At 46.1% G+C, this 16,210-nt stretch overlaps 1 protein-coding gene across 2 annotated transcripts in view; it reads left to right on the top strand.

Moving 5' to 3' along the window:
* The window catches only part of LOC103185631 (chloride intracellular channel protein 4), a 28,694-nt gene extending 15,385 nt beyond the window's left edge, over positions 1-13,309 (top strand). Inside the window, exons 1-5 of one of the 2 annotated variants that reach the window (XM_042338594.1) lie at positions 2,667-2,743; positions 3,821-3,946; positions 10,143-10,249; positions 11,329-11,510; positions 12,084-13,309. In XM_042338594.1, the coding sequence (XP_042194528.1) occupies positions 2,682-2,743; positions 3,821-3,946; positions 10,143-10,249; positions 11,329-11,510; positions 12,084-12,248 (642 nt within the window). In that variant the 5' untranslated portion in view covers positions 2,667-2,681 and the 3' untranslated portion in view covers positions 12,249-13,309. Of the gene's footprint in view, positions 1-2,666; positions 2,744-3,820; positions 3,947-10,142; positions 10,250-11,328; positions 11,511-12,083 lie in introns of those variants that run through there. The other variant, XM_007904245.2, reaches the window with a different exon arrangement.
* The last annotated feature ends 2,901 nt before the right edge of the window (positions 13,310-16,210 follow it).

Raw genomic sequence — 16,210 nt, 5'->3', positions numbered from 1 at the left:
GGCGCTGGATCAACTGGAGGGGTTATTAATGTGTGTCTTTTGGGGGGTCAGCCGGGCGGGTGTCTGACACACGCGGAAACACCCATCACTGTTGCTTAAGAGTCTCCAAACCCAACTGAGAATTCCAGGCCTCCCGTCTACACACGGAAATCCCAGATAGTTGTTGGAATGGAATGCGTTCTCTCTCTGTCTCTCTGTCTTTCTCTCTGGGTGGGGGGGGGCATATCCTGCTTACCTAATTCCGGAGTGTATTAGGCGGAGGTTGGCAAGAGCCAAGGCTTGGGAACCTCTGAGGGCAAGCATCCTGGGCGAGGGGACGCAAAATAAATGCAAGTTGTTGTTTATTATTAATTTCTGTCCGTTTTGTCATACAGAAAGGTTTGAAATAATCTTATTTCTGTCTTCCGTGTCAACTTTGATCTGCAACTGTCCTCTCTGCAGAGCTCTGTACTTCTCAGAAAGGATTATAAATAAAATAAGATATACTACAGATGATCTCTAGCTTTGTATCCCCAGTCCACGCACATTTTTGGGAGAGTTCAGATGATGCTGGCAGGAGCTGGAAGTGTAGACCAGATATTATGGCTTGAGAGCTTAGTGATTCCAATGTGACATGTCCTGAGGCAGTCTCTTTGTGTGCTTTTTTTAATATATATATATATTTTTGTCATTTTCACTCTATTCTCTTATCGTGGATATATATGGCCTCCGGCCAGTAGATCTGATAGTCTGAGGTTCCTTTTATTCATTTGTCCTTTGAACGAGCCTGAACATTTCTCTAGTTGGTTCAAGGTGGAAAATATTACAGCTGGCAAATATTACCACAGACAGCAGAAGACGGGACATTTTTACACCGAGCTGTAGCGATTAAATGGATGTTTGCCTGAATCTTGTTTATTCGCCCACAAAATATACAGTCAATTCACTTCGCAGTGTATCCTGTGAAGCCCTTTGAGACGTCTCGAAGAGGTGGTAAGGCGCTGTATCAATTGCAAGGATTATTATTATTTAATTTAATAATCCTTGCATTTGAAATAGCGCTTCACAGGATATACTGTAAAGTGTAGTGACTGTACATTTTGTGAGCTACCCTACATGAGGGGTGCTATATAAGTTGTTGTTGTTACAGTACTTTACATCTCTTCCATCCAGTGTGTCTGTGTGTGTGTCAGCACTTAAATTAAGTGTCAGCTTAGCCCAGTAAATAGCTCTCGCTCTCCCCTCTTTGCGTCAGAAGGTTATGGACTCGAGCCCGGAAGCAAGATGGCTTTCAAGAGGGGGAAAAAAAGAGAGAGAAAAATAAAATGCTTTTTTGAGTGTTCTATCCCCTTCCTATGTGAGAGGACACTTCCTTCCAATGTGATCTTCAGCAGATCCTGTGCTTGAGCTCATATTGAGGGTTTGCTGATTTGGTGCTGAATGAAGGTTTATGGTCGAGCGCCACAGCTTTAAATCAGTTCCTGCCATTGTTTTATCCTCTCCTGGACGCTGATTGCGTGTGAGACAGATACAGAGACGGAGGGAGCCTGTTACACAAGCTTTCCAGATCAATCCACTCACTGATCCATGTCCTTCTGGCAACTTGTAATTTTTTAATATTAAAAAAAAGACCTACAAGTGCACCGTTGAGCAATTTTGGGTGAGAGCTGCTGTGCGGTTACACAACACAATACAGTTTACATTTACACGGTGCCTTTCATGTCGGGAAGATGTCTCAAAAGTGCTTACAGGGCTTTGAGAGCTAAAGATTCCACTCTGCGGTGTTGTGCGTTGCTATTGGGGATGTTAACCTTGAATGGGATTTCCTATTATAGCTGCTTATCAGCAAAGACATGACGCTGAATGGAATTTTTTTTTACCCGTACATGAAATGCAAGGATTATTATTTTTATTATTATTATACATAGCGCCCTTCACACGGAGCAGAGTCTCGGAGCACTTCAACGTGTGCGGAAGCTTCATTGATATTACTTGCGATGTTTAACAGCCACATTAAGGTGCAACTCTTGACCATAAACCTACCAAGAGCTCAAGGTGTTTGATTATCTCTCGCTTTTAAAGTGAAGCTAAATCCTATGTAAAGACCGAGAGAGCTTTTCTATCGGGGGGAGGGTGGGGTGGGTGGTGGTTGGGATCAGGGGGGGTGGTGGTTGGGATCGGGGGGGTGGAGGTAGGACGGTGAAGGCATGGTCGAAGAGGAGGGTCTTGAGATGGGCCTTGAAAGAAGGGAGGGAGGGAGGGAGGGAGCGAGGGGAAGGAACTGTGGGATGGAGTTCCAAAGGGTTGGGGCAGAGAGGCTGAAGGCCCAACAGCTGATGCCTGGGTAGGGTGGGGGGTGTGGGGGCGGGTTAACGGGTAAGGATTAAATGCTATCCGATGCGCCCCCCACCCCCCCTTTAGATACTGTACGCGCTCAGCCCTTCTTACTGGAGTAGCAACAAACCTCCGAGTCTTTTAAAGCAGCCCCAGCGTGAGCCAGGCACCAAACAACAAAAGATCCATTGTCAGACGTTGAATTCACACGCACTCACTACACACCAGCTCCGCAACCTCCTGCCGACACATCAACTCCGATTTGCAGCTGGGGGAGCGGAACGACGACGCCCATCAATCTGAACTCATCCGCGATCCCTCAGACTCGCTCGTTAAGAGTTTCTGTTTTTAATGAGAGCTCGGGCGGGATGGCGCGAGCCGTTCAGCCGCGCGGCCAGGGTTTGAAAGTAGCTGCTCCAAACTCGACGGGGTAAGACGTGTGGTTAGATGACGTAAAGCTTTCGTTTGCAGAGGATGATAATAATAATAATAATTGGGCCTTATCACATCTTTGAGACGTCTCAAAGCTCTTCACAGAATATACTGTAAAGTGAATTAACTGTATATTTTGTGGGTGAAACACGGCAGCCAATTGCGCACAGCAGCGTCCCCACAAACAGCCGTGGATTGAGCGACCAAATACGTTCTTTTGGAGGTATTATTATTACTCAATAAAGGTGATAAACTTATTGAGATGGGAAGATTGAGGGAAGTAAAGAGCTCCCACTCTGCATGGTTTAGAGACTAAGGAGGTTGATTGCCAACAAATGAAAGACTTATTTAATTTCAGGCAGAGTCAGGCTCTGCGATAGTTAAGCTTTCTGAGACACTACCCTGTGTGGAGGGCGCTATGTAAGTGCAAGTTGTTGTTGTTATTGTGTCCTGGCCAACAACCTCCCCCCACCCCCCAATAATATTGGTCATTCACTTCATGGCTGTTTGTGGGGACATTGCTGTGTGCACGTTGGCTGCCACGTTCGCTCACAAATACACAGTCACTACATTTCACAGTAAAATCCTGCAATGTTCTTTTGAGATGGCTCCAGGACAGAAGGCATTGCCGTATCATAATTATTATGATGATGATTTGACGCTTGGCATCAATCTCTCGTTCGTATTCTTTATTTCAAAGAATTCCCTTTGCTGCTGCTGCCAAGAGTGAGGGGGAGAGGAAGTAAGTTATTGCCATGTGTCGGTCTGTCTTGATCTATATTTGTTCATGAATAGTTGCCATCCCAGGCATTTAGTGTGACTATTTTAGCCCAAATTCAGATAAGATTCCTGTCATTAGGAGCTGGATTCAGTGCCGTCGTTAGGACCATTAGTTCTTCCTATGGTTCGTCAACCAGCAACTGGGTGTGTTTCTGTCTGTTGAATTCCATGCTGCAGTATGTCTGCCTCTGTCTGACGTGGAGGGCCCTATACGAGTGTAATTTGTTGTTGTTCTAATAAGTCTCCCCCCAAGCTCTGTCAGTGAAGCTCTGGTCTGTTGTCTTTAATCCCATAGGAAACCCGCTGACCTGCAGAATCTCGCTCCGGGAACCCACCCGCCTTTCATCACCTTCAACGGCGAGGTCAAGACCGACGTCAATAAGATTGAAGAGTTCCTCGAGGATGTTCTGGCTCCCCCCAGGTGGAAAATCCTCGCTCCCTCCCCTCGCCTCCTTCAAGACCCTCCTCTTCGACTAACCACTAACCGCGCCTTCGGTCACCCTCCTACACCACCCCCCCCCACCCCGCCCTCCACCCCTCCTGATCCCAACCCCCAGCTCGGGTCCAAATCCCTGACTGTCCAGCCCAGCGCCTTGGGACGTCCTACTGACGTGAAAGGCACTGAGTAAATGTAATTTGTTGTTGTTGTTAGTAGGATCTCTGTGGTGTGTGTATGTATGTGTGTGTGTTGTGTATGCGATGACATCACACGCACACAAAAATAGGGCCCTTTTCCTGAGTCTTAGTTTCTTTCGTAGCTTCAATACAGCACATCTGGTCTGGTGACCAGTTTGTTTGTTGTCAAGAGGCCGAACAGCACATTTCCTGCTCACTGCACTGCCTGCCCCGAGGCTCTGGAACTCCATCCCCCAGTGCCTTTGCCTCGCTTCCTCCCTCCCTTTCCTCCTTCAAGGCCGGTCTCAAGACCTTTCTCTTCGACCGTGCCTTCACCTCCCCTCTCGACTCTCTACCCCATCCTCGCTCCCTCCCTTCCCTCCCCTCACCATTTCCCCCCAATGCTCGGGTCCTGACCCAACTGTCCAGCGCCTTGGGACGTCCTCCTGACGTGAAAGGCGCTCTATAAATTCAATCTTGTTGTTGTTGTGAGAGCATTAGTTGCAGCTCTCTCCAGGACTGCTTTGTGTTGTGGTGGGCGGAGGGGAGGGGGGGGAAGTGGGGGGGGCAACAGGAGCTGCTCGTGGGAGACTGCAATATTCCTGACTTTGCCCAAGCAAACCGTCCTTTTTGTGTTAAATGCAACGTGTTTCAAAGTCTCTCTTTATCTCTTCTCTCCCCAACCCCCATCCGGTGAAGCTTTGTGGGTTGACAGGATTTGTTCGGCCAGCTCTAGTTTTATTTTCCCTCTTTAAAAACTAGTTGCTGCTGGAGGGTTTCTTTTTTCACCAGGATCACGGGATTCTAACTCCTGGCTGTGTTTGACCTTAAAAACTTGCGGCCTTTGAAGTTGTGCGTCTTCAGAATGTTTCTGCGATGTTCCTGGTGTCAGATTACTGTAAACTGTAAGATGTATTAAACCCAAATCATCGTAGCTTCACTCCGACCAGCTTTACTCCCCCAACCCACTCCCCGCTCGACTGGCTCCAGCCTCCTACTTGTCCCTTGTGCCCTCCCTCCCCACTTCCAGCCACTACGCCCTGAAGACTCTCCCTCTGTCCCTCCAGCCTCGCCCCCTTCCTTTCTCCCCCGTCTGCAGGTCGCGCCTGGAGACCTTCCTCTTCCACCAGTGCCTACGGTCACCTCCCCCCCTCCCCCAGGCTCAGCTTCGTGCTCCGCCACTGTCAAGCACTCTGAGACGCTGCCCTGGGTGAGGGACGCTGTGTAAATGCCGGATGTTGTTGTTGTGGTGGAATCGTCCGATAATTAAGACTTGTTCCTCTTTAACGGACAACAGCTGCTTTCGTTTCTAATCACCTCCGGCGGGAGGAGTGTAATAAACACGGGAGTTTCCCTTCACTGGGAATCCTCTGTGATTTGGTATAATTGGGCTCCTCCGCACTTTGCAATTCCATTAGTTTTTCAAACGAAAAAGGGTCAGAAACCCTCGACAATTCCAGGAAACGTGAAGCCTCCCATCTTGGCCAGCTGTAATCACAGCCAGGTCACGCTGCGTGTGAGTGTGGGAGAAATTCCTCAGAAAATTTGTCCTTCAATCTAACCGCCCCCCCCCCCCCCCGCCCCTCCCCACCCCCTGGTCTGAGCTCTTAATATTTTTCCCAAGAGATCCCAAGAATTTTCCTGACTGTCGAAGCCCTAAAGATTTATTTATTTACTGATTCATTTACAAATAGAAAGCAATTCCACAGATGCAAAATTCCACTGTGGTAGATTTGATCCAAGTTCAATCATGTTCTCATTTTTTCACACACTCTCTCACACAGTTTCTCTCTCACACTGTCTCTCTCTCTCTCTCTCTCATTCTGTTCCATTGATTCATAGACTGACTGTTCAAACCAGCATTTGCACTTACAAATAAGAAAAGATGAACTGCAGATACGATACAATACAAAACGACATTTGTACAGTGCGTCTCACGTTGGGAGGATGTCCCAAGGCATTGGTCAGTCAGATCACTTGAAGCTGCTGTCTTTTTTAAAAAAAAACATATCCTGTGAAGCGCTTTGAGACGTCTCAACGAGTGTGACATTGCGCTGTATTAAATGCCAGGATTATTATTATTTATAGATATTATTATTTTTGTAATTTTAAAAGAAGCCTAACCGGACGTGTTGGGATGTCGCGAGAACGCTCAGATGTTTGGGAACGGTTTATAATGCGCGGGTCGTATCCAGTGTTATTCTTTGTGGTGAAACTCTCAAGCTCTTTGTGTTCAAAACAGCTCTGCTCGGAGCAGTGGGGTCATACAATGGAAACCGCGGCAGGGCAGAGGGAGCCGGTGGGAGTCCATCCACTCGCTTTGTGTTGCTGCTTTGTAGGCAGTCTCTGCAGTAACCGGTTTGCAATCAGGCTGATGTCCTGGCAGCTCATGAGCTCTGATTGATCCGTGTAATTAACACTGGTACAAAATCACTGTCAGCAGTCCCTGCAAAAGTGGTTTAATTTATTCCACCAATTTTTAGCGTGAAGTTGAATTGATTGTGAAGATGACACGGAGAGAGAGAGAGAAGCTCTAAGCTGTGCCCAGTACAGAGTCATTTGCAGTCTGTGTCTTGCTCTAGTCTGTCTCTTGTGCAGTCTAGTCTTAAGTGCTAATAATCCATGCATTTGATATATTTGCATTTCACCCACAAAATACAGTCACTTCACTTTACACTTTGAGAAAGTAAAGATAATAATCCTTTCATTGGATATAACAGCAAATTACATTTGACCCAGTGCCTTATACATCTTCTCGACATCTCAAAGGGTTTCATAGAATATATGTGTGTGTATGTATGTATCTATATATATATATGCATGTACATATACATTCACAGTATAGTCTATATTCATAGTCACAATATAATATATCGACAAAAAATACAAAAGCTGCCAAAAAGTCTTTAACTGCGATGTGAAGACGGGCAAAGAGGGAACAGTGGGATTGAGGGAGGGAGGATCCAGAGGTAAATTGATTCTGACCCTCAACTCACCAGAAGGTTGGAATCTGTAACTCTTTAATTGCAGCGATGTATCGAGGACAAGTTTGTTCCAAATTCCAAACTTTCTCTTTGGCAGCAGATTATGACTTAAATCCTTGGTTGTGAATTGGCCCATTGTAACCAGGGGCTTAGGCCTCACGCCAGGGTGAATCACAGGCATGCCTCGTGCCAGTATAAACTGGCACCGGATTAGTGCCCCAGCCCCCGCCTCTCCCTTCCCCCCCCCCCACCTACGGCCACCTCATCCCTTCCCTTCATATCGCGCAAGATGAGGAATGAATTCAACGAATGAGGTGACTGTTTGCACGGACAATAAAGGAAGCGGTTGAGGTGCCTGTTGATGACGGGCGGGGGGAGCAATTGGGCTTCTGCGTTTCGCCCACAAAATACCCAGTCACTTACACTTTACAGTCGATTCCGTGAGGCTCTTTGAGACACCTCGAAGGTGCGAAACGGCGCTACAAGGAATGTTATCAATTACCGTGTGCACGTTGAGCTGAGTTCGCTCAATGAATGAATTCGATGAAAGGGTACAACTGAGAGATGGATGCCACACGCGCGCGCGCACGCACACACACACACACAGAAAAATAAAAGTGTAATAAATTGAGCCGTAGGAGCTCGAGCAAACAAAAGCAAGTGCTAATATTTCACGGCAAGCAAGCCGGCTGAAATGCAATTACAGGTTTGAATTGAACGCGCTTGTGTGGGCAGCGGGATTAAGGTTTTACTTGACCTTTTTCAGAGAGGGAATATTCTATAAACAAGCCATTTAACAAGTGGCCACTGGCGGCTGCTGCTGCTGCTGCATATTTTATGAGCGTGGCTGGTTTGGTTATTGTGCTCCTGTGTTCTGAGCTGTTTGCGATCACACCAGATGAGTAATGCCGAGCGCCAGAGCCAAAAGAATTGCTCGCGTCAAAAGCACTTCATGAATTTTTTATGTTTTTTCCAACTGTGTTCATTCAGGTCCCTGGGCTTTGTGTTGGGATTGGGGGGGAGGTGGGGCGGGGGGGAGGCTGTGTAGAGTTTAGCCCAAAAGGATGAAACGTTAAACTGGAGAGGAGAAGAGTGGAGCGTTTGTTCTCTTTAAGTTTTTCAGAAGGTCGTGGGTTCAAGCCCCACTTCGGGACTTTGGAATCACATAGTCCGTGGCAGTGTCGGGGAATGCTATGTTATCGCAGGTGCCGTCTTCCGGATGAGACGTTGAACCTTCCTTTTTGATGATGCTTACGGACAAGCTCCCTCTTCCCCTTCCGGCTCAGGATCGGACTCGGCCACTGTCAAGCGCTCGGGGACGCTACCCCACGTGAGGGGCGCTGTGTAAATGCAAGTTGTTGTTGCTGTAAACCGACGTCCCATCTGCCTGTTCAGCTGGACCTCAGTTAAAGATCCCGCGTGGCGCTATTTTGAAACAACAACAACAAAATGACACTTACACGGCGGCTTTCATGTCAGGAGGACGTCCCAAGGCGCCGGACGGTCAGTGTTTCGGACCCGAGCTGGGAGTCAGGATCGGAGAGGATGGAGGGCAGGAGGGGGAAGGAGGGTGATCGAAGGCACGGTCGAAGAGGAGGGTTTTGAGACGGGTCTTGAAGGAGGCGAGGGAGGGGGCGAGGCGGAAGGACTGCGGGCTGGAGTTCCAGAGGGCGGGGGCAGAGTGACTGAAGGCCCACCTGTTTCTCTTGGCGTGGGGTGTGAGGGGGTGCAAAGCTGGACAAGCAGCGGGAAACATTACATGTATTTTAAAGTTTTGCTTTCTTGATCTCTCAGGATCTTAACATAAGTGTAACTGTACACGATCCATGTGAGCAAAATGCTTGAATGGACTCAATGGTTTCAGCTCAAATTGCTTTGTTTCCTTGAAAGATCGAGCTAGGGGGATTGTGTAACTTGACGTCAGTGACCCATCAGACTTTCCAACCACGCTGCTCTTGCCTTGAGTAATAGTGTGATTCTCACCAATAAATAGACGTCAACATTTAATCATTTTGACACATCCAAACATACCTTTTCTGGCTAAAGATAAAATCTGTTCTGAGCTCTATGCCTCTTGCCATTGAATGTCTTTGAAATCCCATTTCCATTATTTATTCCGAATCATAAATTTTCTGACTAAATAGATTCAACATTACTGATCCCCTCCCACCTCCCTCCCCTCCCTCTGATATTCCGGGGACTGAACGAAATGTTACAACGGGTTGAAAACTTGGCATTTCTCCCAGTGCCCAATAGGTCATTTATTTTGTGGGACAATGCTGTGTGCAAATTAGCTGCCGTGTTTGCCTGTGAAACAGTCATTGCACTTAACAGTATATAAAACGCTTTGAGACATCCACCCGACGTTAAAGGCACGATATCAAATGATAATAACAGTCCTTGCATTTGATACAGTGCCTTATCATGTCTTTGAGACGTCTCAAAGCGCTTCACAGGATACACTGTGAAGTGTAGTGATTGTGTGTTTTATAGGCGTAAGGATTATTATGATTATTGATTATTATATCGCAATCTATTCGATGAATCCCAAACTCTGGTTCTTACATTGATTGATTAGCCATTGTTCTCTTTGACCGTGTTTTGAGGCAACCTTCCCCTCCCCTCCTCTCCCCTCCTCTCCCCCACCCGCACTTCGGGTGTCTTAATCAGCATTGTTGGCTTCAAGTCAGGAGGAATGTGTCAGTATAATTGTGTATTGGACTGTAACCACATCAGCAAAACAACCTGCTCTTTCTTTCTTTCTTTCTTTCTTTCTCTCTCTCTCTCTCTTTCTCATGTGCTGCTGGAAATGACGTGAACTGGTTTAGGAAATGGTCTCATAGCAGAACTGCCTCCTGTTTACCATGTGGATTCAAGTCCTTTTAAGGAATGTTGCACTGACTGACTGCCTGCTGCGTTGCAACTGAATTCTGCTTGGCTCTCTCACACTCTCTCTCTCTCCCTCCCTCCCTCTCACTCACCCACTCACTCAAACGTGTTTTGAATTTGTGCTCTCAGGTACCTGAAGCTCGGAACAAAGCACCCAGAGTCGAACACAGCCGGCAATGATATCTTCGCTAAATTCTCAGCTTACATCAAAAACTCCAAGCCGGACGGTAATGAAGGTAAAGCAACGTGTTAGTAATAATAACAACAATAATAATAATAATCCTTGCATTTGAGACAGCGCCTTATCACATCATCGAGACATCTCAAAGCGCTTCACAGAATATACTGTCGAGTGGATTAACTGTGTATTTTGTGGGAGAAACGTGACAGCCAATTGCGCTTTGAGACGCCTTGAAGACGTGATAAGGCGCTATATCAAATGCAAGGATTATTATTATTATTTCAACCCTAACCTCAATGTAACAGCCAGAGTGTGTTCATGTGCAGTAAGGGTTTAACAAGAACAACAACTACGACTTGTTTTTTTTAATACATAGCGCCCTTGACACAGAGTCAGGTCTCGAAGTGCTTTTCAGTGAATAATAACATACAGAATAGAGACTGGGACTGGGCTGGACCGAGCCCATCTCTTGAATTAAAAGTTTGTGAAGCAAAACCGATGTCATGTCCTGCCATTTACTGGGCACCTTTTTGTGGGACTTGGAGGCAAATACCTCCTCAAAGCACAACATCATGGGGATTACTCACCGGGTAGAGATTACTCACCCCGAGCTAAGCCTGACACCCAGTCTGGGCTCTGTCACGTTCAACAATGCACTGATTGAGCCAGGCCAACACGGGCGAGAACCAACCAGTCCCCAACTCTGGAACACTCTTCCTCTACCCATCCCTCCCTCAGCCTCGTCCTTCCTTCCCCGTCTTCAGGTCGACCTTCCTGTTTGACCAGTGCCTACGGTCACATCCTCCTGGCTCAGCGTCGTGCTCACTGTCGAGAGCCCTGGGGCGCTATCCTTGCCTGAGGGACGCTGTGTAAATGCAAGTTGTTGTTGTTGTGCCAACTCGGTACCCTGAGTCTATTCCACAACTTTCTGAAATCTTACCGGATTTTCCGTTAAGCTTCTTTTTCCCCTCTGCCTCACATAATAATAATAATAATAATCCTTGCATTTGATTCAGCACCTTATCACGTCTTTGAAAGATGTCTCAAAGCTCTTCACAGAATAGACTGTAAAGTGAATTGATTGTGTATTTTTTTTGTGGGCGACCTAACCGGAGTGCGCTCTTCTCTCTCCAGCTCTGGAGAAGGGCCTGCTGAAAGCTTTGCAGAAGTTGGACGAGTATCTAAACTCTCCCCTTCCCGATGAGATCGACGCCGACAGCATGGAGGACATCAAGGTCTCCGACCGCAAGTTTCTAGACGGCAACGAAATGACACTGGCTGACTGCAACCTGCTCCCAAAGCTTCACATTGTTAAGGTACTGATTGATTGATTGGTTGGTTGGTTGGTTGGTTGGTCGGTCGACTGATCGATCGATCGATTTCCCATTGTTCTCTGACTCAGTCGCCTGGAAAGATTTGCCGCAGTGAAGAAAGTTTTTCAATGAATGATTAACAAAGGTGTGGCCTCTGGCTACACTGGTGACCACATTCCCTGCACCACTGCTCGGTGATTAGATCACTCAGCTCCTGTTAACCCTGCCCTCACGGGGAGGGTGGTCAGAGCTGGACAAGCAGCGGCAAATCTGTCCAGACAGCGCTCTCAATGGCCAAGCTGTGCTGTCTTAGCCGGTTAGACTGCAGCAGTTACCCCAATGCACACTCTGGGCTCCCCCCACTGCAAGCCTTGGCTTGCGTACGTATCCTGTGAAGCGCTTTGAGACGTCTCGAAGACATGATGAGGCGCTGTGTCAAAGGCCAGGATTATTATATTGTACATAAACCACTACGGACGTGTCATTGAAATGCGGTTGATACACACACACACACACGCGCGCGCTCGCTCTGCCAGGAACTTTCGATGGATTAACCTGCTTCTTGCCCGTTTCCAGGTGGTGGCCAAGAAATACCGTAACTTTGAGATCTGCAAGTCCATGACAGGAATCTGGCGATACCTGCAGAACGCTTACACCAGGGATGAATTCACAAACACCTGCCCGGGCGACAAGGAGATCGAGATTGCTTACGGGGATGTAGCGAAACGTCTCGTCAAGTGATCTGATGGTGTTAGCGGATCCCAGGCCTGCAAGAGCAATCACTAACTAACACACAAGCTTTTGTTTTTGTTAACAGACCACGCTTTACTTTTTTATCGCATGGTTTTTTTTTGCAAGTCGTCGGATATTTTATATTTTGGATTATAACTTCAGGGATCACAAGTCCTTGCCTTTTTTATATATATTATATATATATTTGTAGAGGGAGAGGGGAGTGGTTTTCAAGGTTTCTCTTTGACGCTCGATCGCTCGCTCGCTCACTCACTCACTCACTCATTCGCTATTTGTCCTTCCTGAGACCAGTTGGGCAATTGTTTTCTCACCTTTTGCATCCGCAAAGCGCTCTGTAAATTACACCGAAAACGGCCCAATTCCGATTGAAACTCTCACGCAGATACGGATAACACTGACCCAGCTTTACACACCCACCCCCGACTGCTCAGAATCCCGTTGAAACGAAACGGTTTAAGATCGCACCTAAGTGAGTTAACCTTGAAAGCTCTAGTTTGTAGGTAGTACGAGACGATAATTCTAAGTTACAGTATTTCAACTTTTTTTTAATCACATTACCTATAGTGACAACGACCCTCAAACCTGTGGTTGATTAATCGGGACTAAAAAAACACACACTTCACATTGGCCACCATTTTGTTTCAGACTGACACCGGTTTGGGTTTATTTTTATATGTTTTTTTTCCCGATTATACAGCTTCTTTGATAAGTTTTAAATAAAAAAAAACAACACAGCCTGGGTTTGCCCAGAATCTTATATTACCAGGGAGGCGGGGGTGGGGTGGGGGCTTAGTGGGAGGTGTGTGTGTATGGGGTTGGGTGGGGGGGAGGTGAGGGAGTCAGAAACACAACTCGCGTGAGAATGGAACAAAGAGAAATGTAAGGCGTTGGGTTCCTGTGAGGAGACTTTTTGGTGTGTCCAACCTGTAGATTGTTTTTGTACTGTTAGAAGCCGAATAATGTCTTGAGCTTGGTATAGTTTACAGGTGCGGGAAGAGCTATCTATGGCCTGGCTTGCATTTAGGTGCCCGAACGTAGTCTTTTGGTTACGAAAGAGATGAAGAGGCTAATCTGAATGGGTAAGGAACCGAATAAGGGTAGGTCGGCTTCTGAGGCGCCTGAGTTTATCTAAGTCGGGTGGGCAGAAGGCGGGTGGTTTGTGCATGTTGAGGGCAGATCGTTGCACACAGAAAGCCTTGAGACGGAGCTGAACGTGACTCTGATCGATTCTCACGTACATCTCGAGCTTTTTGATGCGATTGAAATGCAATTTGCCAGTCAGGAGGCAACCGGGAAGTGTGTCTCTGCCTCTGGTGTCTGGGTGTCACAGCCTTTTCTTGCTGTAAGCCTCGTCTGTCCAGCCAGCTTTTACTCATTGGATGTCAGAATTTACAAAAAAAAGATAACGACTATCTTTGTTCCGGTTCCGAGTGAATATGGCGGGAAGAAGCGATTACTGGGAACGTTACAATGGAGCACGCTTTGAAAATGCAGTGATGATGAGCTAAATAAACGCCGAGTGAAAGGGACATTATTCAGGACATTTGTCACCCTTTGTCGAGGGCGGAAATGAAGGCGATTTGAATGGCTAGTTGTGTGTGGTTGTTGTGTCTGTGTGTTCGCGACCACAACCAAATTAAGCTGCTTCTACTTTTACGTGCCTGCTCTGTTAACTGACTACGTGGGAAGCCAGTGACCTGTGAAGACATGGAAGAAGATTAAAAAGATGGCTTTTTTTCCCTGAGAGAAACTCTGAGCGACACCCACACAATTTTGTACCCGACAAGAGTTCAACTTCACAGAATCGTCCCACCCAGCTCTCTCTGAACGGTAGCTCTTTTTTTGGGGGGGAAAAAAATCCAATTTATAAAATTGTATTCTTTTTCATTCCCAGCTAATTTTCGTATGTATAATCTTTCCAATAAAGATTTGTTCCCAGGTGGGATACATTATCTCCTGAATACCGGGCCACTCTTGCTTTAAACACAGTCTCTCTCGCGCTCTCTCTCTCTCTTTCGCGCGTCTGTGCCAATTTTTCAACGACAACAACAACAAATAAAAAGTTCTTAACCGGGTAAATGGAGAGCTTAAAAGCATTAACAGTACAAAGATAATAATAATAAGTTCTATGCTGGATTTCTTCAAAGCGTGAATCTCGCTGTGAAGCGCTTTGGGACATCCTCTTGACATGAAAGGTGCTGTACTAAATGCAAGGGTTATTATTATTATGATTATTATAACTTCTCCCCACAAAAGAGATAGTCGGGCATCTCAAAGGCCGTCGTAGAATTTCCACCTGTATTCTGGATCTCAGTTGATGATACACCAGAGTACCCTTAATGTAGTGCCTTTCACTTCAGGAGGATATTTCACTCCCAATATTTTTTCACATCTTATCAACTGTTCCCCATTTCCATCCATTGCTCACTTGTATCCACTCCCAAACCATTAATTCTGCTTTTTCAAATCAACCGATTGCTAGGATTATTATCCAAGAGCGTGTCACGGCGTGTTAAATGGTATTTTAAGGACGTTAGTTGGATGAGTATTTTACACTTTGATCTTTTTTTTCCCCTGCCCGACACTTCTGCTGCCAAGATCTGCTGCTGGGCTGGGAGGACAGAGGACTTGATCAGAGGTTCAGTAAAGGCATCAACGACAATATTGCTCAACAGATTTGGGATGAAAATACACAGTCAATTCACTTTACAGTATGTTCTGTGAAGCGCTTTGAGACGTCTCGAAGACGTGATGAGGCGCTGTATCAAATGCAAGGATTATTATTATGACGAGCCAAGTACAATTGGAGAAACACACAGTGCCCCACATCAAGTTTCTCTTTGCAAATAGTACCTTTTTTTTGTTTCCACGTTAGTTTTCTTAACGTTGGTTAGAAATGTTGCACTAACTTTTTTTTTAGAAACAAACAATAGTGGCACCAACATGTTATAATAGTACTCGGACTTTGTTTTGAAAAAGATAGACAGCAAACAACAACTTGCTATATTTTTATAGCGTCTTTCACACCGTGCGGCGTCTCAGAGTACTTAATCAATCATGGCCTGAGCGTTGTAAAGGGGGAAATAGGACTTTCTGCGGAGAGGACAAAGTGCTGACTTTTGCAAATCAAAGACAGCCATTTCCACCCATTGTACTGGTGCTGTGTGAGTTGATGAATGCACCTCATTGTAAAAGGGATGGAGGAGATTTTTAAATGTGGTTCCTTTAGAAATCTCTGTTTCTTTTGAAGCTTCGCCAGGAATCTGTACCTTTGACTTTTTTATTTTCAGCCCCACTTCTTTTCCCGCCAGAAGAGTTGGAAGATGCTGCTTATATGAATGGTTCAGTTGCGATCGCATTCAAGCTGCCTTTCAAGACACTGGAACACATGACAAAAGGCTTTGCCGTGACTGATTCCATCGTGATTGCAGTTGAGAATGAATGAACCGAGATCGGCAAATGCTACAGCCTTTTACAAGTCAGAAACAAGTTTGAGATTGAGAAATCCCATGATCGAACCTCAACAACAACTTGCATTTTATATTTTAGTTATTTTATATTTTAGATGTTTTATATATGGTAATAATCCCTTCAAAAAAAAGTAGTAATTTGGTCTGTTTGTGGGACACTGCTGTGCGCAATTGGCTGCCGTGTTTCGCCCACACGATACAGTCAATTCACTTTACAGTTTATCCTGTGAAGCGCTTTGAGACGTCTCGATGACATGATAAGGCGCTGTGAAAAATGCCAGGATTATTGTTATGATTATTATTCTTATACGTACGTTTGGTTTGCGGGAAAAATGGAGTTGAATGAAGTGTAACGACCGAAGTCAATCCCATTCATTAAAACCCAGTGCTTCCTGAGCACTGCTTCAGCACAATGAATGGTATGTTAACAGGTTCTATTCAGCAGGTCCACAAAGGAGTGGAGTAGGTGTGTGTACAGCT

This window comes from Callorhinchus milii, unplaced genomic scaffold (genome assembly GCF_018977255.1).
Source record: "Callorhinchus milii isolate IMCB2004 unplaced genomic scaffold, IMCB_Cmil_1.0 Scaffold10, whole genome shotgun sequence".
Classification (NCBI taxonomy): domain Eukaryota; kingdom Metazoa; phylum Chordata; class Chondrichthyes; order Chimaeriformes; family Callorhinchidae; genus Callorhinchus; species Callorhinchus milii.
Note: the sequence above shows the minus strand (reverse complement) of the source record. Positions and strands in the feature narration are given on the sequence as shown.